At 36.9% G+C, this 24,976-nt stretch overlaps 1 protein-coding gene across 5 annotated transcripts in view; it reads left to right on the forward strand.

Moving 5' to 3' along the window:
* The window catches only part of ATG10 (autophagy related 10), a 267,080-nt gene that overhangs the window by 52,306 nt on the left and 189,798 nt on the right, over positions 1 to 24,976 (forward strand). For all 5 annotated transcript variants that reach the window (XM_035014773.1, XM_035014774.1, XM_035014775.1 and 2 more), the window contains one exon: positions 203 to 322. In XM_035014773.1, the coding sequence (XP_034870664.1) occupies positions 203 to 322 (120 nt within the window). The remainder of the gene's footprint in view (positions 1 to 202; positions 323 to 24,976) is intronic.

Consider the following 24,976-nt stretch of genomic DNA (forward strand, 5'->3'; position numbering starts at 1 on the left):
ATGTTGATCACATTTTCTTTCTGATTAAGAAATGGGGATGAGTGAGAAAGATGGAAACATAGCACTTTTTTGGAATGGCTGTGAGGATATTTTCCATTCTATGTCCCAAATTTTGGTTTGTTTAAAGAAGTAAGTGATTTAGCAGAATTCCTTTTAGCATTCATTCTACAGTTCATGCTTATACTTAGTTTTTATATTGCAGTTATCAATTAGTATGGAAGAAGATGAGTTCTTTGGAGAAAAAACATTCCAGCGTTTTTGTGCAGAATTCATTAAACATTCATGGCAGATAGGTGATGGCTGGGAATGGAGAACTTCGAAGGTAAGAACAGAAACTTTTATTTTCTATTTTAATGAAGTTTTTTTTGTTTTTTGGGTTTTTTTGGCTGTATAAAAACTCAGTAATTGAGGGGTGCCTGGGTGGCTCTGTTGGTTAAGCGGCTACCTTCGGCTCAGGTCATGATCCCAGGGTCCTGGGATCGAGCCCTGCATCGGGCTCCCTGCTCAGCAGAGAGCCTGCTTCTCCCTCTCCCTCGGCCTGCTGCTCTGCCTACTTGTGCTCTCTCTCCATCTCTGTTAAATAAATAAATAAAAATCTTTTAAAAAAAACCTCAGTAATTGAAACTAATGTTTGAAAGCTAGCTTGATTTAGTAAAAGGCTTAAATTGAAGAATGTTTTAAAAAAGATGTCCATTTTATTGTTTCAACTATATATACTCATTATAATTAGGCTAATGAAGTATTATCTAGAAAAGTCCTTAGGTGACCTGCTTTAATTTAATAGATAAGAATGCTTAGCATATTAATTATCTGAATGTAAACAGATGCTTCTGTGGTGCTTCAAACCATTTATTTACACTTATTAATTTTCTTAGGAAAGTACTTTTGTCCAGAGAGTGGAAAGATAATCCTGAAACCAAACCATAGTCAAACAATCACAAAGTCTGAAATACTGAAGAATGAATTAATTGGAAATTTCTTACTAATATAAACACATTCCAAGGCATTCTTTCTTTTGGTTCTATTCAGTAATAATAATGTAAAAGGTCTATGGACTCATCTACTTCCATACATACACTTAGTAAGGATTCTCTGCCAAAAGCTCTTTAAGAGTCCCTTGAGATAATTTTCTGAGAGGATAAATTTTCTCTACTTGATATCTTAATCTGATGCCTAAAAAAGTGGTGATTCCCTGTTTTCTGCTTATTGGCTCTATTTGCTATATGAACTCTGAGAAATGTGAATACTTTTGAGCTGATTCCTATGATTCAGAAGTAGGGCAGGGAAATGCAGGTTTTGATCCGATCCATGGTGTCACCGGAGAGAGAAGCCATGATTTCCCTTTGGGTCATGTGCCAGCTAAGCTTTCATGGGGCGGGAGTGGGGGGGTATCATGGGAGACTCCAGCCCCACTCTTTAAGTTAGTGATTGGACAGTTCATAAGCCCCTAAGGCATCTCCTGCTCCAGGATAACATGACTTTATTATTAGTACCTTTTATTAATCTTTTTCCTGAGTATTTTATAATTTTGTTTGCTATTGTCTTTGAGTTTTTATTCCTCTTTATTCATGTTTTATTGCCTTCATCCCGACTTTATTTATTTATTTATTTATAATCAGAGAGAGAGAGAGCACAAGCAGGGGGAGCAGCAGGCAGAGGCAGAAGCAGGCTCCCTGCTGAGCAAGGAGCCTGATGTGGGACTTGATCCCAGGATCTTAGGATCATGACCTGAGCTGAAGGCACCTGCTTAACTGGCTGAGCTACCCAGGCGTCCCCATCCTGACTTTAATATCAATGTTTCTGATATAAAATGATTTTTTTTAAATGTTGGCTGTTTATTCATTGAATGAATGTAGGTTTCTGATCCCTTTTGACCTGTAATAATTTGTATGGTTATTCCTGAGAAACTTTTCCTTTCCTTTCCACAAATTTTTTTTAAAAAGAAATTTTCTTTTGTCTTAAGCTGGAGGTAGAATAATAGATACTCTAGTTACTGTTTCAGTGACCTAGTAGAATGGGGGAGGAAAAGGTTAGGGAGGGAGATGGGACTGTGTGTGTGTGTGTGTATGTGTGTACGCGTGCGCATGCCTGTTGGGGGTTGCTGGGGAGGGTCTCCAGGAGGGAGATTCATAATAATACAAATATCTGTTAGAAATTTCTTCACTGAATTTGTTGAAGCTAGTGTGCCAAGAACTAGTTTCCAGGATTTATTTTTATTCTTGTCCGGCCTCTGCTTCGGGGATGGGTATGGCTATGTTTGGCTTCTTGTTTGTTGCTACTGCCTGCTCAGTTAGGAAAGTTATCTACCCTTTGGAGTTGGAATTGCACCTCTAATTAAGGGTAGGTTTTTTTGTTTTTGTTTTTGTTTTTTAATGTGGAGATGAGCCCATAGATAGTACCAAAACAAACAAAACACTGTCTAGAGAAAATCTTTGTAACCTTAGGGCAAGGACCACAAACTCAAAAGCCTTGGAGTCCAGGCATGGTAACATAAATGGATCAAGCTGCCATGTACAAGACAATATGGACACTGAGTCCTAAGGCCTGTGCTGAGCAGAGTGCTTGTCCTCTTGCCAGGTTGGGAACATGGACCCAAGGGTTACCAGACCTTTCAAGAAAAGTAAAGATATTTCCCCCCAAAATATTGGGGGTGGGGAGAAATCTCTACATTTTCAAATATTGGCAACTACTTAAAAAACATTTTTCAGAAACAGTCATGACCAAACCCAACATGCTAGTGATGAATAAAATGTGGGATATGGTGGCCAGTTGATGATTTCTGGGATTGGGCATCTGTGTGGTATAACTGTGATTTCTTACCCAGCCCTGCTTCAGTGCATGCTGTTGATCTGAATTAGTAAAGGGGGCACTTGGCAAAGCAGATACCTCTCTTGTGAATTTTGGTAGGTTTGTATTTTTGCCACTTAATTTCTGCAGTGCTGGACCACTTTTATGAAGGAAATTACAAATCAGTCACTTGGTTATTTCCTTCAAACCTTCAGTCTTTATCTCATTCTTTTTGTTGGACTGTTTGGAGAGAATACTTATACTATTGTTTTACTTTATAGGCTCCAGAAATTTATTTTTATTTTATTAAAAAAGTAGTTTTTGAGGTATAATTGGGAAACAACAAGCTATGCATAGGTGAGACCTATGAACCCTCACTATAGTCAAGAGGGTGATCATATCCATTACCCCCAAAAGGTTGCTTTTATACCTTTGTAATGCCTCCCTCTGCCCCTGAAAGTTATTTATTATATTTTTTCCTGGAAGCTATTTTTAAAAAGAATCTTGTTTATCCCTATATAGAGAGCCTCCTTTAAAGCGTACACATTTGTCACTCATACCTTCAGGTTTGTTTATAAATACCCCTCAGGAAGGTGGTATACTCTTGTTGAGAGCCATTGTTTAACATAATGGTCTGTTAGATATTAAAGATATTCGTTAAGAGCATGGAGTTCAGAGTTAGACATGGCTATAAATCCTTACTCTACCATTTACGAGCTGGATTTTGGACAAGTAACTTAAGGTCTCTAAACTTCATTTTTTTTACTTATAAAATAGGAATAAAAATAATAGCCACCATACAGCATGGTAGTTGTGTAGATTAAATAGGATTTACATTCAAAGAGTTTAGCACAGTTTCTGGCACATGCAAAGCCATGTTATGGTTATGATTTTTAGCTGGTTGTTTGAAATTTTCAGTATCTTTTATTTTAGAAATAATGCTATCAATGAAATTGTAGTTAAGTTTTCAGAAAACTCTGTGAAAATCTATTTACCACCAAATATACTGTGCTGGTCTTTAGTGTATTATACTGAGTCCTCCAGGATAAGAAGAAGAGCAAAAGATGGCAAACAACAATGAATGCATGCAATGAAAACTTTTTTTTTTTTTTAGATTTTAATTACTTACTTGAGAGAAAGCAAGTGAGAGTGCATGTGCACATGAGGGGGGAGTGGCAGGGAGGGACAGAGGGAGAGGGAGAAGCAGACTTCCTGCTGAGCAGGGCACCTGACTTGGGGCTTGATCTCAGGACCCGAGCTGAGGGCAGCCGCTTAACTGACTGAGTCATCCATTTCAGCCACCTCTGAAATACAAATATCTTAAAAACCCATCAGTTCATAATGTTAGAAAGAGAGATAGAGAATGAACAAACACAGGAGAGAGTGGAATAGAAGAATCTCCAAACCTAACTCATTGAATATTTTTGGTTTGAAAATTGTTAATCAAAAGGAAAGAAATAAGCATTTATCTTACCGTTCCTGTATTATCTGTATTTCATGGTAACTAAATAGACTAATTTGATAAGGGAACTGTTTTCCCCCAGAATTCCATCTGATAAGTGTAGAAAGGATGGTAGAATTAGAAAATCATTACTTTTTGGGGCACCTGGGTGGCTCAGTCGTTAAGCGTCTGCCTTCGGCTCAGGTCATGATCCCAGGGTCCTGAGATTGAGCCCCACATCGGGCTCCGTGCTCTGCAGGAAGCCTGCTTCTCCCTCTCTCACTCCCACTGCTTGTGTTCCCTCTCTCACTGTGTCTCTCTCTATCAAAGAAATAAATAAAATCTTAAAAAAAAAAAAAAGAAAATCATTACTTTTCAATGCCTAATGAAATGAATTAGGTGACAGTAATCAGTGGATGAAATTATTAGGTGAAAGGTTGATGGGGAATTTACAAAGGAGGGATTGAACTATCATCACCTGAACCCTAGTGATTAATCACGGCATTACTAAAAATAGTACATTCAGATACTATATATTTGGTGAAGTTTTATAATATGAATCGCAGAGTGCAATCCATGAAATATTCTTGCCCAAAATGTTGTGGCTGAATAGAATCAATTAAGGAAGTCAAGTGATAGAGAACCAAGTTAATTGACACCACAGGAAACAAATAGAGAAATCCAGAAATCTAAAGGACAACTGACTCAATTTCCTTAAAAAGTTAATGGTTGGGTAAAGAAGTGAGGAGAGGATTGCATCTCTATCTGGTATTGAAGACCAAGCTTGTTTTGTTTTTATTATTTATTTATTTATTTATTTATTTTTTAAAGATTTCATTTATTTATTTGAGACAGGGAGAATGAGAGAGAGAGAGCACATGAGAGGGGGGAGGGTCAGAGGGAGAAGCAGGCTCCCTGCCTAGCAGGGAGCCCGATGCGGGACTCGATCCCGGGACTCCAGGATCATGACCTGAGCCGAAAGCAGTCGCTTAACCAACTGAGCCACCCAGGCGCCCCTTGTTTTGTTTTTAAAGTATCCTCTGAGAGCGCTTGGGTGGCTCAGTCAGTTAAGCATCTGATTCTTGATTTCAGCTCAGGTCATGATCTCAGAGTCGTGAGATCAAACCCCATGTCACGCTCTGTGCTGAGCATGGAGCCTGCTTTACATTCTCTCTTCCCTCTCCCTCTGCTCCTGCCCCCCACACCATTCTCTTTAAAAAAAAAAATCCCTTCTGGGCAGCGACCGGTAGGTGGTCCTAGTGTGCAGCTCATGAGTCACCATGGGAGGGTTAGGACCACTGGCCTGGTTCAGGGTCATAGGTCCACTGACCATGCACTACGATGTTTGGAGTGTCAACTTACTGTGAAAGTTTCTAAGTCCTTACTTTTCTTTTCTGAATTTATCTCATTAACCTATAACAAAGAATTTGAGGACCGGTAACAGTTTTTGGACTGACAACAATTAGTTCTTGAACTGGCAACAGTTCAGACCATACTCTAGATTAAAAGAAATTCAAGAGATATAACCTAATATAATTTGTGACCCTTATTTGGATCCTAACTCAAACAAATCAACTGTAAAAGGACCTTTTTAAAGACAATTACAGATATTTGATTTTGGAGTAAAGTATAAGATGACACCAATTTAGCTTAACAAAATAAAAAATCAGGGATAGAAGAAGCAAATGTGGCAAAATATTGTTATGTATTGAATATGGGTAATGTGCACACTTTTGTCTTTACTTTTATGTATGTTACATATAGGCTTCCTTTTCTTCTATCTTGTCATAATTTACGCTTTACCATAAACTTTATTAATAATTACAAATGTTCTTAGCCTTATTTCAGGTTTAGATCCCCATTGGCGATTTGTGCAGAGTTTAAAACTTCAAAGCAACTTGCCTTCTAAATTTTTTGTTTTTACCTACGAGATTTGAGTATATTAGTTTAGTATCTCAGTTCTATGATTTGACCTTTCATAGGTTATTGATAAAATAATTTCCCATGGATTTTCAACTTTCTTCTCTCACTTTTGTATAGCAAAAATACGAAGAGAGATACTCAGATACTGTAAACAAAATAGTCTACAAATATTGAGACTGGATTTTATACAGTTAATCCTAGATTATTTTGTATGTTATTGTTAAAGAAGAACTAAAGGCCCCCCCCCCAATTAATTCCATCTTTAGTTAAACCTACTTGATTATATTTTGAAATTTACGTAGCAACACACCAGAAACATTTTGATTATTTTCTTTACAGCTTAGGAACAGCTGATTGAAAGGGCTTTTATTTCCTAATTTAGATAGAGTAAAATTTTACAATTTCATTTTATTCTTAGAAATTTAAGTTGATTTTTTAATTCTTTCCTTTCAGTAGTCTTTCTGGTTAAGTTCACATTGCTTTTCCTAAAAACCCTTTACCATTATTCCAATTACATCAACTTTATATTTTTAAAAATAGATTGTAAAATATTTCAATATTTTACTTTATTCCATCTTTTAACACTATCTTGGTAGAAAACGTACCTTGCCATTCCCATCAATACTTCTGCCCTCCTGAATTTCACACTTTGCTTACAGCTGTTTTTATTTTAAATGTCTTATAAAAAAAATTTCAAATGTACAAAAGTAAAGAGAATAGTATAATGAGTTCACATGTGCCTGTCATCTAACTCCCACAATTATCAATTCACAGCCAGGTACATACTGTTTTAAAACATCTCTAGCATATATAAAGTGATATAACATATCTCAATATAATTAGCTTGGCTTTCTTTTTTCCCTGTCTTAAAATTATTGGTACTTCAAGTGCACTCTATTTCTCATTACATATTAAAATTAATGAATGAACTCAGGAAAAGTCTCAAAGACATTATTTCTATGATTTTCTTTTTATTTCTACAATTTTTAAATTTATTTTTAAAATTATGGCTGGGTGCCCGCGTGGCTCAGTTGGTTAAGCATCTTACTTTGGCTCAGGTCATGATCTTGGGGGTCCTGGGTTCGAGCCCTTCATGGGGCTCCCCGCTCAGCAGGGTGTGTGCTTCTTCTCCCTCTGCCCCTTCCCCCACTCGTGCACTCACTCTCTCTCAAATAAATAAGTAAATAAAATCTTTAAAACTGTGGTAAAATACACATAATATATAATTTACCATCTTAACCATTTTTAAGTGTGCCGTTCAATAGACTTAAGTACATTCATATTGTTAATGCAACCAAGTTCCAGAACTCTTTTCATATTGCAAAATTAAAACTTTGTACCCATTAAATACTAATGGGTATTTCCATTGCCCCATCCTCTCAGCCTCTGGTAATCACCATTCTACTTACTGTCTCTCTGAATTTGATTATTCTAGGTATCTCATATAAGTGGAATCATACAGCATTTATCTTTTAGTGACTGGTTTCTTTCACTTAACATAATGTCTTCCAAGTTTATCTATTATTTCTACAAATTTTGATTTGGGTTTTATGAAGTAGAGAGCTAAACAGAGAATTGGGAGTGAATTTCTGTTAGATGATGACATTTTGAGTTGCATAGCCTCATTCTGTTAAGAGATTTCACTTCTTTTATTTCTATTATTAAAGAGGATTAAAAATGCTTTCCATATATATCTGAGAAGACTAGTTCTTCACCATGTCTCAAATTTGCTGATAATAAATAAACCCAACTAGATATTTCTTAACAGAAACATAATCAAATTAGAGAGTAAATAATGGAATTAGTATTTTAAATACAGTTACTTTGCTTACCCATTCACCTTTGTGATATTTATACATTGAATTGTTGGAATTAGTGATTTTTATTTCAAAAGTGAAATGTTAAACACCCATTTTTTTAATCTCTGTGTATATAATATGCTTAGATAGATTCTTTGCTGATGTTAAATGACAATTTTAAGGTTTACTAAAAGAAATAGACATTTTTCACAGGTTTCTTAGATATCATGTTTCTTTATGTGAGTAACATACATTTGTTGGTTTGAAATACTTAATTTTTGGTTAACTTTTCTTCTTTTTCCTCTAGCTTATTTAAAAAAATTATATGTCACTGTATTAATAATCATTTTTAGGGAAGTTGTGAGCATGTTACTTCTATTAATTTTGGTGTAATGCTGTATTTGTTTAAGCCATCCACTGTGAGTTAATGAAATATTATTTCTGGGCCCAAATGTCACTAGATAAAGATTAAATATATAGTATCTTGATTAGACTAAAGTAGATTTTTTTTAGTTTATCTTTGGAGATTAGGAGAAAAATGCACTTGGAGCAGCTTGCTGTGTTTTATAATAAACATTGAATCATAGTTACACTAGATTTTTCATTCATAATTTATTGTGTGTTATGATATGATTTGTCACTTAAGCATATACAAATCTTAAGCAGTCATTTCAAGAAGAACAAGTTCAAGTGTATCACTTGTGAATTAAATATTTTTGAACATCACTTTTAAAGATTATCAAGAGTATCAGAGAAAGAAAAGCTGTAATACTTTACAAATTTATAAATAAAATTTAAATAGTGATAGTAATTTTGCATGCTTAACAATTAAAAGCACATTCTTGGCTAACAGTGATGTTTGAGTTTACTGGGCAGGGTGGCAGGCTGTATTTCAAAAAGCCTTGTGGATTTCCCTCTGACTGTCCCCCTCTCGTGCTCTCTCTCTCATATGAATAAATAAAATCTTAAAAAAAAAAAAAAGGGCGCCTGCGTGACTCAGTTGGTTAAGCAACTTCCTTTGGCTCAGGTCATGATCCTGGAGTCCCACTTTGGGCTTCCTGCTCAGCAGGGAGTCTGCTTCTCCCTCTCGTGCTCTCTCTCTCTCTCATTCTCTCTCAAACGAATAAATAAAACCTTTAAAAACAAACAAACAAAAAGCCTTGTGGAGAGTTATCTTTACAGTGTTGAGTTTATGAAGCCCAAGATTATCTTACCGTCAGGTTTTAAAGCTTATATATATATATGGGGGGGAGGACAGAGAGGGAGACAGAGAGAGAGAGACAGAGGTATATAGAGTCTAATTTATTAATTTATAATAAATAAAATTGTCAAGTGAACTAGAATGCCCCTGTCATGATGATTCATTTTTGCTTTGTAGATGGGCTATTCACAATTGTATGAGCACAGAATAAATACAAATTCTCATGTGTAGTTGTAAAACTGAGATATTTAATGGCATAATCTGAGAGTGGCATACATCTTGCTGTGCAATAGGGGTAGTCTTACCATTGAGGAGAAGTTGCAATTTTAGGTTTGTAGGGTAAGAATCTCTCTCTTGAACTGTGCAGTGGACATTGCCAATGTTTCCTTCACTGATCTCTCTCTCTCTCTTTTTTTTTTTTTTTTAAGTTTTAATGACTGGCCAGTCTCTCTTTTGGTTGCTGTCAGATTACAGTCAAATCTTGCTGGCTGGGGAGCCATTCTTTCTCATTAAATAATTCACCTATGTGTTCTGACCTATTATGGGTTATTTTTAACTTGAAATTTGAGCTTGAAAAATTTTTATTTATTTATTTATTTCTAAAGCCTTGGAAAAGGCCTTCAACTACAGACAATATTATTATCATGGATATTTGTAAAAATATAGGGGAAAAATAATAAAAAATCATACTACCCTAGTACAGTTGTGGTTGTTTTGGTGAATTTCCTCATATGTCTATTTACCTATTGGGGTTTTAATGATTATTCTTTTAAATTTATAAATTTGGAGTGAAATTACGTATCTATAACCTTGTCTTACTTTTTAGGAAAACAAGTTTTCACTTTATTTTTTTTAATTAAATTTTTTTTTAAGAGAGGGAGAGAGGTGAGGTGGGATGGAGGGAGAGGAGGAGAGGGAGAGGGAGAGAGAGAATCTCAAGCAGGGAAACCGTTGGCTGTACAGACATTTTCAAAGTTGCCAGTGTGACTTTAATTAGACTGCTTTCATAATTCATTGTGTCTGCTTCAACAGTGTGCAATTCATCCTTTGCACCAGCCCCTACATTGACCCTTCTTAAAGATAACTGGTGCTCATTTTCATCATTATCCACCTTAAAGTGATAATCTTTGTCAGCCTTTAGTTCTCAACTGAAAGATAGTTCTGGGGCTTCAGGGGGCTCATGTCCACGTCCATCAAATCTTCCATGGCATGGTGGCATGCACTTAGGTGGGAGAGAAGGCAGACGGAGATCAATGACTACTGTTCCATAGAACAGCCATGCAGGAGGAAATCACACCAGGGACTGTCTTATTCTCTTAGCTATTCTCATGAACCTGGAGGTCATCATTAAATTGCATCAAATGCTAATTACTCCCACATGTATATTCCATGTCCAGACTTCTGTCTTGAATTCTAGATTCATCAGTCCAACTTCTTACTTCACATTTCTATTTTAATATCTCCTCTTAGATCCGAATTCAACATGTCCAAAATTAAACTCTGAATCTTCCCCCTCCCAAACTTACTCACCCACTACTACCCAAACTAATCTTCTCTCAATTGATAACTACTCCATCTTTCCAATTATTCAACCTACTGGAGTTATCCTTACCTTCTCTATTCCTCTCAGACCCCACTTTCAGTCCATTAGGTCGTCCTGTTGCCTCCACCTTTAAAATATCTAGGATTAGACCATTTCTCATCATCTCCTCTTGCTCCCACCCTGGTGTAAACAACCATCAACTTTCACTAGGATTACCTTCCTATCTGCCTGCTTCCACCCTTGCCTTCTGATGTTATAACCCTTTTAAAATGTGAGTCATAGCACATCACTTCTCAACTGTACATAAAAGCCAGAACATTTATTATTTTTTTAAAGATTTATTTATTTTAGAGAGAGAGAGTGCATGCAAGCATGAGCAGGGGGAAGGGCAGTGGGAGAGGGAGAGAGAGAATCCTCTAGCAGACTCCCTGCTAAGTGCAGAGCCCCAAAGCGGGGTTTGATCCCAGGACCCTGAGATCATGACCTGAGTAGAAATCAAGAGTCAAACGTTCAGCTGACTGAGCCACCCAGGTGCCCCAAGCAAAACATTTATAATAGACTATAGACTGCGTGACCTGCTCCTTCCTCATCCTTCTTATTACTCTTCTGACTTCACTTCCTATTCCCTTCTTTTCATTCACAACCATCCAGGCACACTGACTTCCTTGCTGTTCCTCAAACACACCGGAGAAACACTAGACAAACATTCCTGCCTGGAGCCTCTAAATGGGCTGGCCCCTCGGTATACACCATCCCTCTTCCAGGTATGGCTGACTGGCCTCTTCTCATCATCCCCCCCATTGTTCATGTGTGAGCTCACACATCACCTTCTTACTGCAGCCTTCCTATCACCCTTTTCAACATGTCGAACCACTTGATCTCCCTACCTGCCATCCTCACTCCTGACTTTGCTTATCCTACTCCATGTTTTCTTTTTCTCGTACAACTCTTCACCTTCCAACGTGCTCTGTAATTTACTTTTTTATTATGTTTACTGTTTAATGTCTCTTTCCCAGCTTAGTCTGTGAGGCCAGAGATCTTTGTTTTGTTTGCTGATATGCCCAGTGCACCTAGAATATCACCAAGTATGAAAGTATGTACACACACAAATAGTGGTTAAATGAATGATTTTCTGATTTTCTGTAAGAAATAAAAATTCACAATTTGTCCAAAGAACTTTATTAGGTGAAAGTTTTATTTGAAAAACTATGAGAAATTTTTAAAAATGCCGATGTTCTTTTATCCCTTAATTGGTGAATTAGGATCCATGAAAACACCATGAAATTTACATAAAAAGTTAATAAGTATCATTCAAATAACCTCTTCGGGGCAGTCTTTTTAATAAAACTGGCATTTCTGTAAAAATGGAATTTTTCTATAATGATATGCAGTATAGTAGAATTTAATGCATACTTTAGATTTAAAAATAACCATGTAACAGTGTGTTGAGTGGGACCTTTTTATCTTGTGCCAGAATTGCAACTAAGGCCTTAAGCTGAAGACAAAATACCCTGAGTAACTAATTTTCTATATTTGGATTGCTATGAATAATCTACTAGCCACTGGGACCAGAAACCTGCCTATAGAGATTGCTCTGAGGAACCATTCCTGAAGAACTGGGATCCCCAACCCCATCCCAATATGAGAATAGGATTCAGCAGAGGAGAAGTGTAAGAGTCTGTGATGAGGAATGATTCCTTCCTTTCTTCCGCTCCAAAAGCCTTCCTTCCTTGTCCAAGGAACCATTTATAAAGAGTATGGGATGCCCTCAAGTCAGAAGGAGGGTCCCTTCATTGCCTAGTTGAACATTTGTTTAGCATTAGACTGGCTGGTCTGCCCTTTTCTGCTAAAACAGGGGCAAATGGAATTGAGAGTGATAGTACGGGGAGAGAGGGCACTGTTTAATCTGTTAATGTATGCACTCCAGAGAGTAGCTAGGCTTGGCCTATTTTTCTGTCGTCCTGCTTAAGCCAGGAGGTAAAGGGACCTCTGCAGAGGTAGAGGGTACATGGTCACTCTATCATTGGGATGGGGTTGGGGATCCCAGTTCTTCAGGAATGGTTCCTCAGAGCAATCTCTATAGGCAGGTTTCTGGTCTCAGTGGCTAGTAGATTATTCATAGCAATCCAAATATAGAAAATTAGTTACTCAGGGTATTTTGTCTTCAGCTTTAGGCCTTAGTTGCAATCTGGAACAATGTCCAGAGAGCGGTTTCCCTGCACGATCTTCTGAAGAGCCCATACAGTCACCCCATGAGGGAGCTGGCAGCTGTGTGCTTGCCGCATGCAGGAACACTGACAGCCAGTCAGTATCAGCCAGAGAAGAAACAAGAGGATAGAGGAAATTCTATCCTCCTTGTCTGAAGGATAGAATTCTAATAACTGAAAGTGCCTAAAAAGTTATAGTATGGTACTGAGTTGTTGTTTAAGGATCCTTAATATATCAGTTAGGTATTACTGCATAATAAACCATTATAAAACTTAGTGGGTTTTTTTTTTTTAAGATTTTATTTATTTATTTGACAGAGAGAGACACAGCGAGAGAGGGAACACAAGCAGTGGGGAGTGGGAGAGGGAGAAGCAGGGAGCCCGATGTGGGACTCGATCCTAGGACCCTGGGACCATGGCCTGAGCCGAAGGCAGATGCTTAACGACTGAGCCACCAGGCGCCCAAAAACTTAGTGGTTTAAAACAACCATTTGTTATTTCTGAGAAGCTTATAAATTAGCTAGACCATTCTTCTGATCTGTGACAGGCTTAGCTGATATCTGCAGGGCTTGTGTATGTGTCTACAGTCAGCTCAGGGTTAGCTGGGAGCTGGCTTGTCTAAGACGGCCACATTTGGGATGATTTGACTTGGTTCTATGTTCCAGGAGGTTAGCCTGAGCTTGTTCTTATGGTGGTGGTTGGGGTCCAAAAACAGAAAGTAGAAGCACTCAAGCACTCTTTAAAACTTCTATTTAAACTTTTCTTGGAGGCCAAACTCAGAGTCATTGTGGGAAGGCACTGCCAAAGGGCAAAGATATAGTGAAGCGTGAAAAATTGGGGTCATTAATGCAGTCAATCTGCCACACTTAACAAGTGGGAAAGGAGATTCTACACAAGAGAGTTAAGAGCAGCTATTGGGGGAAAAATTTCATATTTGTACTCTGAGAAGTAGAGACCCTTTAATCACAGGTTACAATTGATTTGGACTACTCTCCTAAGATAAAGTATGTTTCTTCTCTATGTTCTTTCTGATGTATAAGTTTAACAGAAATCATTTTTTAATGATTGTGGTTTTTTAGTTTGAGGGTCACCCTGAATTTCATCTATCAGGAGAAAGCCATATACATAAAATAGATGGAATTTGGAGATGAATGCCAGAAGATATAGCAAGGAAAGTTGCAAATGGTTGCCTCTAGGTAGACTGACCCGAATGTGGGGAAGGGTAAGAAAGGGCTGCTGATTTTTGTTATATATATATGCATTTTAGTGCCATTTGACTTTTAAAACTATGTGTTATATTATTTTCATTAAAATGTCATAATTTTTTTTAAAAAGGAAAGTCCATTTTCAAACATCGTCACTGTGCTATTATTTACATATGCCTAATTTCATTTAATCCTCACAATATCCCTATGAATTAGCTATTATTCTTTCTACTTCAGATGAGATGTGTAGGCTTAGAGAAGTTAAGAGACTTGTCCAGCCAGTGTTACATAGTCTTTATGTAAGAGGCAGGGTCAAGATTGGAACCAAGGTGCGTCTGCTTCCAAAGACTACCATCTTAACCCCTAACCTGTAGTTTAATATGTAATTTACTCACTTAGTTTGAAGCTGAAGTTTATTCTCCTCCATACCAGAGATTCACACTATTATGTAACCCCCACAGTGGAACTAGGATATATGTGTTTTTTTTTCTACTAACAAACTTTAGTTGCTTCTTATCAACATTTAGGCTTGAAATGGAAAAATAGTGATTGAATAAATTATTCCAGGGTAATATGATGAATATCCAGCGTGTTTAAATTTGCTCTGAGGAAAAAAGTATTTACTTTTACTTAACACTTTGATACATTAGATGCTTAGATTCCAGATATTAGATTATAATAGCACATAAATTTAAATGTTTCTTAAAAAGTATGCTTTGTAGCATCTTGTCGTATAAGTAAAGTATTTATAATTAGGAGTTTGATTAAGAAGAACTGATCTGCTTTCATGATTTCCTAGTTATCAATATCCAGCTATATTATCTTACTTTAGGTGTTAAATGTGATACAAACTTCATATACTAATTGCTTTTAACAGCTGCTGTAGATATTTATTGCAAAATGTCATTGAAAAGACAGATTTAATCTATTAGTTTAGTACACATGGTGATTTAAAGATAAGAGTATGTTAAATAAACTGTGTCAGAAATTATAAATAAACTAAAATGAGTAAAATCATCCTAAAATTGCTAGACAAGTCTTCACATTTAATGTTACATTAATGAGTTTTGTACAGAGACTGTTTAGAATAAAATCCTTTTTCATCAGATGTTGCACATACGCCTTCACTGTTTGTTTTTCTTCAAAGTAAAACTTAATGAAACAGCTAATAAAACCCAATTTTACTCCTGATCCTTGAAAGAAACAAGCTCTTGAAGTGCACCCACTGTTTGTTCTTTTGCACTGGTTTTTGCTACTTTTCAGCATGTAAATTTTCCAGTAATGGAAAACAGTCAAAGCCATAAACCTTTTCTTCCAAGTCTTATAAACCCAGTATTTATTTCTTATTTGTAAAGTGATTGCACAATGAAACACGCTTTGCACACATACGGAGAAGTTTGGTCTCAGATCTTCATGTTCACCTCCTGCTGGCTTCAGGAGGGCGTAGTGCGTGTGCATTTAAATGGATCTTTATTATGTAAATAATGAAGAACCAGCATAGGGGATTTAACTACCCCCTCCCCCAAAATGAGAGGTTTCAGAGTGAAAGGCATATATGAGACTCCTATACCCTGTTACTCTCATAAACCTGTAAATGTATTAGATTGGTGAATAGCTTATGAAAAAGGATCGGCTTCCATGAATTAGAAATATATAGATGGCAGATGTGTATGTACCCCAAGTGGTTTTTCACTAACCATAGCTTATGCCATTTGTGTCTTCCTGGTTCTTTTATGGAGAGGATTGTTTTTGACTCTGGTGACAGGGTAGAGGTGGATATTTGGGTTGAGATGAAAGGCAGTGTTACTCAGAAATGTGGTCCTGGATTGGTACCAGTGCAAGGAGATAAATGCAGAAATTGAAATGAGTGCTTAGAAACTTGTAAATAATTTGACAGTAATATTATGTCTGTCAAATATAATTTGAAAATAGATACTGATAATGGGGGAGACCATGCGTATGGGGGAGCAGAGATATATGGGAGGAACTCTGTACCTGTGAACTTAAAACTGCTCTAAAAGAATAACATTCTTCTTTTTCTTCTTGTTCTTCCTTTTTTTTTCTTAAATTGAGACTTATATTTTGTATGTTTTGAATTTTTTAATTTCATTTTTTTTTCTAGTAATTCATTTTAGTGTTTTTCACAAAAGCATGTCTATGACAGATTGGAAATAAAATTCCTGATCTTTTACCACAGATGGTTTGAAAAGCATTTGGTCTAGGATGAGATTTTCAAATGTTGATTTATGTTCCTTTGCCCCATTACATAACTTTGATATTCAAATTTGAGTAAAAAAAAAAAGGCTATCATTTATAATTTCAGGACCCTAACAAAACCACTTGATGACATTGAGTGGTTAATGAGCTAAGGGTTGGATAGTAGAACCGGGAGTGGAAATAGTCTGTGTTTCCCCATTAAGGGCAGGTTCATATGCTCCAGTGACCCTTGGGTGGGAATTGGTGTTGACATTCTTGAAAGAAAATCAGAAAGCCTGACCAGGATTTGTGTCCAAATGGAGGTGGGCTATTGCCAAATGGAAATTTTTAAAAATTAGGGCAGGGTTTTAGGTGGAGGAAAGTGAACAACAGAGAAAGCTGAGCTATGTGCTTTGTAGCACTTTTGAGGGGTTAGGAACTTTGATAATCTGTGGCCTTGACAACAGAGTGGTGGTAGAAATGGGAGTGCATCAGTGGCAAACTTCGTTTATTTTTCAGTTTTACCCAGCATATTTTAATGCTACTGAAAATCATGGTAAGGGATGCTTCTTTGATATGTATGTTATTCATAGCTGATACCTGGACAAACAATCAGAATATAAAGCTGAAATTTATGTGTTATATAATCTTGAGTCATAAAAATGTTCATAAGTCATAGAAATAGAAGTTTAGCTTTAGAAGGTCACATAATTCACCTTGTTCCAGATACTGCTTCTAGTAAGGCAGCTTGTGATGAATTAGCTTTTTTTGTAGCCAATCTAGGTATGAGTTCATGCCAATGGTGCTAGAGGGAAGGTAACCTGGGATAGCATTCAGGAAGTAGGGATCCCAAACCTTGGTTGATCTAAGGATGAGATTTACCCAGAGGATTGTCCAAGAATAAATATGCCAACCTTGGGAGAGAGACAAGAGGCTAATCAGGGAGAAAGTTGGAAGTTGAATACTTGAACAGGCTATAAGTGGGTTCAAGATACTAATGGTCATAATTCATTAACAATGTCTTGTATAACCATTTAGAAATTTATAGTAGTTGAAATGATATTTGAGCACTATTTAAATGACTCTATATGTAAACTCCCTAAATTCAGCAGTTATTTTGGTGTGGCACCTGTGGCCAGAAAGTTCTCTGTAGTAGCCATATCATATAGCACCTATGCTTGACGCTGGACCTTGAATCATCCCAGTGTGTCTGATTACATACTTATGATACACTTCGCATCAGTAATATTTTTTTTAATTTTTATATTTGTGGTAAAAAATATAAATATAACCACTTAAATTAATTTAAAAAATTATGGTAGAAAATGCATGACATAAAATTTACCATCTTGACTCCTTTTTAAGTGGTTCATTTCAGTAGAAGTTTTAGTCGTAAGTACATTTACATTGTTATATAGCCATCACCACCATCCTTCTCCAGAACTTTTTCATCTTAGTAAGCTGAAACTCTGTATTCATGAAACAACTCCCCATCCCCCCTTCCTCCCAGCTGCAGGCAACCACCATTTTTCTTTGTGTTTCTATGATTTTTGACTTCTCTAGGTACCTTATTTAAGTGGAATCATATAGTATTTGTCTTCTTATAACTGGTTTATTTCACTTAGCATAATGTCTTCAAGATTCATCCACATTTCAGACTTTTTTCCTTTTTAAGGCTGAATAATATTCCTCTGTGTGTGTGTGTGTGTGTGTGTATGGCATTTTATTTATCCATTCTTCTGTTGATGGATATTTGGATTGCTTTCATCTTTTAAAATTTTGTCTTTTAATACATGTAGAGTATTTGTATTTTAATTTCAGCTTAGTTTATCATTATCACCATCATTTTATAATTTTGTTGACTTAGAATTTATATATGATTATTTTTATTACTTTTATTGCCATTTTCTGCTACTGAGTATTGCTAAATAAAACATTGATTTTGTTGTTCTTGATTTATTACTTACTTAGTTTTTGCTTTTGGTGGTAACACTTAGCCAAAGTTGCATCTTGAAAGACTTTTGTAACTACTGTTTGTTTTTGGAAATTAAAAAATATTTATTTTAAAAAATCAAGTAATGATTGAATGTAATTTAATTAGATTTATTCATTAAAAGGCTTTCTAGCCTTAGAAAATACATTTGTGAAAATATTTTTAATCACACATCAGTTGATATGTTATATATTTTGTGACTATGTCAAAGTTTTAGTTTTTGGAATAAACAAAAATCAATGATGAATTATTTGAACTTTTATGAAATTTGTTTTAAAAACATTTTATTTTTTTAAAGATTTTATTTATTTCACACAGAGAGAGAGAGAGAGCAAGAAGGCAGAGCGGCAGGCAGAGGGAGAGGGAGAAGCAGGCTCCCTGCTGAGCAGGGATCCCGATGTGGGGCTTGACCCCAGGACCCTGGGATCATGACCTGAGCCAAAGGCAGACGCTTAACTGACTGAGCCACCCAGATGCCCCTGTTTTAAAAACATTATAATGAACACAGAAGATTCCCTATTTCCCTATTCCTGTAAATAGATTTTATGTAGTTGTAAAAGTCTATAAGCCCCATTAGGTCTTTATATTTGAAAAAGATTTAAATTTTACAGGTACTGTACTTTTCAATCTTAATGGATAACTCTTCATTAAAGCTGGAAAGCCATCAAGTCACTAGTTAGGTAATGAAATGAGATTCATCCCAAACTTGAAATTGTGTGCTCAGTAACTTTTTCCCCCTCAGCCTAAATGTGTTACTGGCAGGAAAAATTATTGTGAAGACAAGGTACAAAGCAAACGGTGCTGGCACCTCACTGCAAAAATTCATCCTGTGCGGGAAAAGACTGGAACATTCTTAAGTTTTGTAAAAGCAATACAAAAAAACCAAAACTCTTTTTGAGATTGGTTCCAACAATGAGCTTTTTCTTTTCTTTTTTTTTAATTTAATTTTTTTATGTTATGTTAGTCATCATACAATACATCATTAGTTTTTGATGTAGTGATCCATGATCCATTGTTTTCGTATAACACCCAGTGCTCCATGCAGTACATGCCCTCCTTAATACCCATCACTGGGCTATCCCATCCCCTCACCCCCCTGCCCTCTAAAGCCCTCAGTTTGTTTCTCAGAGTCCATAGTCTCTCATGGTTCACCTCTCACTCCGATTTCCCCCCCTTTGTTTCTCCCTTCCTTCTTCTAATGTCTTCCATGCTATTCCTTATGTTCCACAAATAAGTAAAACCATATGATCATTGACTTTGTCTGCTTGACTTATTTCACTTAGCATAATCTCCTCCAGTCCCATACAGGTTGATGTAAAAGTTGGGTATTCATCCTTTCTGATGGCTGAGTGATATTCCATTGTATCTATGAACCACATCTTCTTTATCCATTCATCTGTTGAAGGGCATCTTGGCTCTTTTCACAGTTTGGCCATTGAGGACATTGCTGCTATGAACAATTGGGGTGCATATGGCCCTTCTTTTCACTACATCTGTGTCTTTGGGGTAAATACCCAGTAGTGCAATTGCTGGGTCATAGGGTAGCTCTATTTTTTATTTTCTGAGGCATCTCCACACTGTTTTCCAAAGTGGCTGTACCAACTTGCATTCCCACCAACAGTGTCAGAGGGTTCCTCTTTCTCCACAACCTCTCCAACATTTGTTCTTTCTTGCTTTGTCAATTTTTGCCATTCTAACTGGTATAAGGTGGTATCTCAGTGTGGTTTTGATTTGAATTTCCCTGATGGCTAACGATGATGAACATTTTTTCATGTGTCTGTTAGCCATTTGTATGTCTTCTTCGGAGAAGTGTCAGTTCATGTCTTCTGCCCATTTTTTGACTTGATTATTTGTTTTTTTGGGTGTTGAGTTTGAGAAGTTCTTTATAGATCTTGGATACCAGCCCTTTATCTGTAGTGTCATTTGCAAATATCTTCTCCCATTCTGTGGGTTGCCTCTTTGTTTTGTTGACGGTTTCCTTTGCTGTGCTTACCAACAATGAACTTTTTCAATTTAGATTAAGCTAAATAAACCAGTTACAAGGTCACACCATTAAAAGCTAAAGCTGAGCTGCGTCACACAAGGATAGAAGCCCTCATTTTACCAGCCAGTCTAGACATTGAGGCCAATAAAGCAAAAGAGATGGAAAAGTGGTACTCTCAAATAATACTTATAAATACATTGATGATATGTCAGATAACATAAAGAAAACACTAATCCAGATTATTATTAAATCAGACACATGTTAGAAACTGCCAAATTCCAGCACAGTTAGAATTCCTAAAGAGAAATGCTGGGAAGAATATCAGTTCTTTGTAAAGCAATATCAAAAGAAATTACTGGGGATGAAATATTGAAGGTGGTGAATTCAGACTTTGAAACAAATAAGGTATTATGGAAACATGCTTGGGTTTGTATACTGCTGGAGTGAGTGCAGAGACAGGAGGATGGAGTCGTGAAAACACAGAGATTCAAATAATATGGTATTTGATTCTCAGAGAAACTCTCTTGTGTAAAAGTTTGCCTGTACATGAATTTCACATAGTCTGATGTATCTAAATGGAGAATATGTATAGCTGAAGCTGCTTTATTCACATCTGTTATTAGCTTCATGTGAAGAAATGGGATTGGAATATAGCTTTCCACTGTTTCATACTGAGGGGCAGTCTATGTCCAAAGAGGAGTTCTGTTAAAGTTGATGAACTAGAAGGAGAATTCAGACTTTTTCTGTAAACAGTTCTTGCTTTGAAGATTTGTTAAAAGGTAGTTACTGCCTTGAAAAAAATACATTCATTAGGTGAGTGAATAAACCTAATAGAAAATTGCCAGGATCTCATGACCGTGTATTTGCGTGTACTGATAAAATTTATGGATTCAGTGCAAAAATTTAGCCTTGGAAATGTATGCTTAAAGAAGATTGATTTGTGGCATTTAGTTTGTTGCATGGTTTGAAGAGTAAAGACTGATCATTAGGACAAGTAGAGCGATATCTTGTATGCTTAAGGAAGAACTGCATCATAGATTTAGGTGTATGATTTAAGTTGTATTCACTATTTATACTATTGTAAGAAATTTTCACATTACATTTGTTGATGAAAGTAAAGGAAGATCTGTTTGATTTGCTAAGTGATGGCAATTTTGAGTACAATTTAGATTTGAATTATCCAAATTCTGGTTAGTGATGAGAAATAAGTTTCTATCACTTGTCTCTGTAGAGAGAGAAAGTAGAGTAGCTTGGGGTTGGGGGTAGAAATGGGGATCGACTAATAATTTTATAATATAAAGAAAATGTATTTAAGATTTTTTTTCACTGAGTTTCATATAGACACCACCAAATTCCCTCAAGTTTACTCCATTATACTGTTTAAATATGAATTTTCATGTGTGTCATGATGTGAAAAGGTTAGGAAGCACTGGAGTGAATCCTATGACAGTCTGGAAATCCGAGGCAAGAATGTTAACTGTGACAGGTCTCAAATTCAATAAGGGATTTCAGAGAATGGAGTAAAAAGCAAGGACCGGGAGAGGGTAAAATTTCAGGAAATATATTTACCAACTGGGCATGTGTGATGGAGCAGAGCCTGCACTATCTTATGTCTTACTGAGGTGGGGGATATGGGCCAGCAGTAGTGGGATGGGTAGGTGGCAAGAGGATGATGAACCAGACTCAGCTGGACTAAGCCAAAAAGCTATTCAGATGGCCTCTTAATCATGTAGAAGAATAAAGGCCTGGGAAGAGAAATAGGTTATCCTAGCCTTCTATAACTCACTCATGGGGATTGATCAAAATAAATTAACTTTTGAAGGAGAAACCTACTTTTTGGGAAAAAAATACTCACTAGTAATTACTTTGTGTCAGGCTCTATTTTTAGTGTTTTGTATGTATTAGTTCAGTTTAATTTTACACTGGTTGGTAATAGTACTCATTATTATTCCCATTTTATAGGTGAGGAAACTGAGGTCACTCTTATTCATGGTAGAGCTGGTATATGAATTCAGGCAGTCTGGCTGTTGAGTCTATGTACTTGACTCTATGCTATAAAGGTTCTCAGATCTATAGTAATCCTAACTACTCATTTCCTTCTAAACTCCCACCCCTGATCTCAGTGCAGACTGTTTTCACAGCCTGGACCTTCTCCTGTGAAGGATGTGGTCTGCAGTGGGTGCTGTACTAGGGCCTCCTCCTAGGTTATGACTCAGATTCTTTTTTTAAAGATTTTATTTATTTGACAGAGACAGAGACTGCGAGAGAGGGAACACAAGCAGCGGGAGTGGGAGAGGGAGAAGCAGGCTTCCCCCCGAGCAGGGAGCCCGATGTGGGACTCGATCCCAGGACCCTGGGATCATGACCTGAGCTGAAGGCAGGTTTTTAACAACTGAGCCACCCAGGCGCCCTATGACTCAGATTTGATAGGCCTCACTTCAGTTCCTTGTTTGGGAGAAAGTTGATGAATATAGCTGATCTTAAGATGTCATCAGAACGTTTACTTTGCAGCACCTCATCATTTATGTAGCTGTGCTTTAGCATATGGTGGCCACTAGCTACATGTGGTAATTCAAATTGAAATTTAAATTAAGTAAAATCAAATTTGATAAAAAAAACTTGGTTCTCTGATTACAGTAGCCACACTTCAAGTGGCTACTGGCTACCATTTTGGACAGCACAAGAAAGTTTTCCGTCATCACAGCTGGTTTTACTGGACAGTAGCTTTGTTGCTGGTTCTCTTTAGGTCTGCTTCATCAGAAGTGAGACCTTGTTTCCTATTGGCTCCTAACTCCTCAGGTTGCCTTACTTCAGTGGTTGGCTCTACTGATTCTGTCTTTCCTCATGTTGTAAAAGACAGCAATACCAGAAAATAATAGATGTTTGTGGCCATTAGCTGCTGGTTCATACAAGATTTGCTTTCTTAAAACAGTTCTACAGTACTGTTGACCTTGCTCTCCTTACCTTATTCTGCAAGTATTACAATTACAAACTGAGGTCTAAGAAATTCGCATATGACAGCCTGTCACACTTTGGCTCCTATTGAACTTGAAGGCATCTGTAGCTCTTGTGGCTTAAAAGTGGGCATTTCTGTTCAGCAAGAGCTCCTATGGGTGTGTAGTTGGATTTTTCCACCTAATTTTAGGATATTTTTATTCATCCTGAGTGTCATCTCATTTTTCCCTGTTGTGACTGAGGTTTTGGTTTGTTTGTTTGTTTTTAAATTAAATGTTGATTTGATCACCTGACAAACCATTATTCTTATTATTATACCCAGCTTTGATAAGCATACTTTTGTAGGTTGGCTAAAAAAAAAAATCGTGTCAAATTAATCTTTTATTTTCTTTTGAGAAGGTTACTAGATGGGCAGGATGCTATAGAAGTAGTGTTTGATCGCAACCAAATCATTTAGAATGTTTTCAGGGGCTGCCAGTTAGGTGAGTAAGGACTGCAGAAATCATATCAAATTTGAGAACCTGAGAATATTTAATCTGCAGAAAAGTAGACTATTTTAGATATTCAGAAGACTGTTGAGTGAGCAGTGTTGATTGGAAGGAAAATTTATTGTTATCAGAGGAAGTTATCAAGGTTACTTATGAGAAATATAAAGTGCTGTTGGTATGTTCGGGGGACACACGTAAGTTCCCAAGACCTTGGGGCAGCACTACATAAGCAGGGGTAACTGTAGGATATTTTCATTCTTGTGACCACAAAAGTGAACTGAGCCAAAAAACACAGTGGGAATTAAACGAAGTAGGGTTAAGTTTTCATTAAAGGCTGTGCGGTGCATTCACCACTCCTGGTTACCCTGGCAACCAGGCTCCCTTGCATGCTAATGACATTATAATGAGAAAAAAAAACACATGCAAATGCAGTAAATAGTAATTAAGAGGCAGAGCCATACATGGAGTGGTGAGCTCCACCTTGGGAAGGTCTGGGGAAGAGCTGCTGAAGGGTTTGTACTGAAGACAAAGAAAGAGGTAATGAAAGAAAGACTTGGAGTTACATATGAAAGGGTTGAGTCCGCATAGAGCACACTTTAGCATTTGCCTCCTGCAAATACCTGTTGTTTCTCCAAGCAGAATTTAGTCGAAGTCCGAAGTCGTGCAGTTGTACATCCACATTGTCATAACTGTTCTACCTGTTGGCATCATGGAGAGAAAAGAATCTTAGCTGTAATTTGCCTTGGGTGTGGAGCAACTGTAGCAGCCTGCTGTTTGGAATGACCTTTCTGCTCACATTGGACAGGGCTGGGCCCATCCAGACAAGGTAGTGGGGCCAAAATATGTAGTCAGAAGTCATTGTTGGTGAAGAGAGAGTAGAGTATTCTATGTTACTTCAGATGAGACAAGTAGGACCAATGAGGGACTACATTTGGTTAATATAAGGTTTAACAGATTAAGAATACATGCTGTCTACATCACTAGAAGTGTGTCAGAGATGCTGGGTGACTGCCTCTCTCAAATGTGATAGATAGTGTTTTTGATTTGCCCAAATGGTTAGATTCAGAGTCTATGAATCAGTGTTCAATTTCGTTCTCTTCCCTTTACTTCATTTTATTCAGGCTCTTCTTTTCTGTCTTTTCTATTTTTATTGCCACTTGTCTGTCTAGGTATCTTTCTTGGAAATGACTAGAAAATGTTATATCGCCTGCTTCTCATTATCCTAATTCTTTGATTTATCTTTTCAGTGTCAGC

Source organism: Mirounga leonina, unplaced genomic scaffold (assembly GCF_011800145.1).
Source record: "Mirounga leonina isolate KUSES-001 unplaced genomic scaffold, KU_Mleo_1.0 Mir_168, whole genome shotgun sequence".
NCBI classification, from domain to species: Eukaryota; Metazoa; Chordata; class Mammalia; order Carnivora; family Phocidae; genus Mirounga; species Mirounga leonina.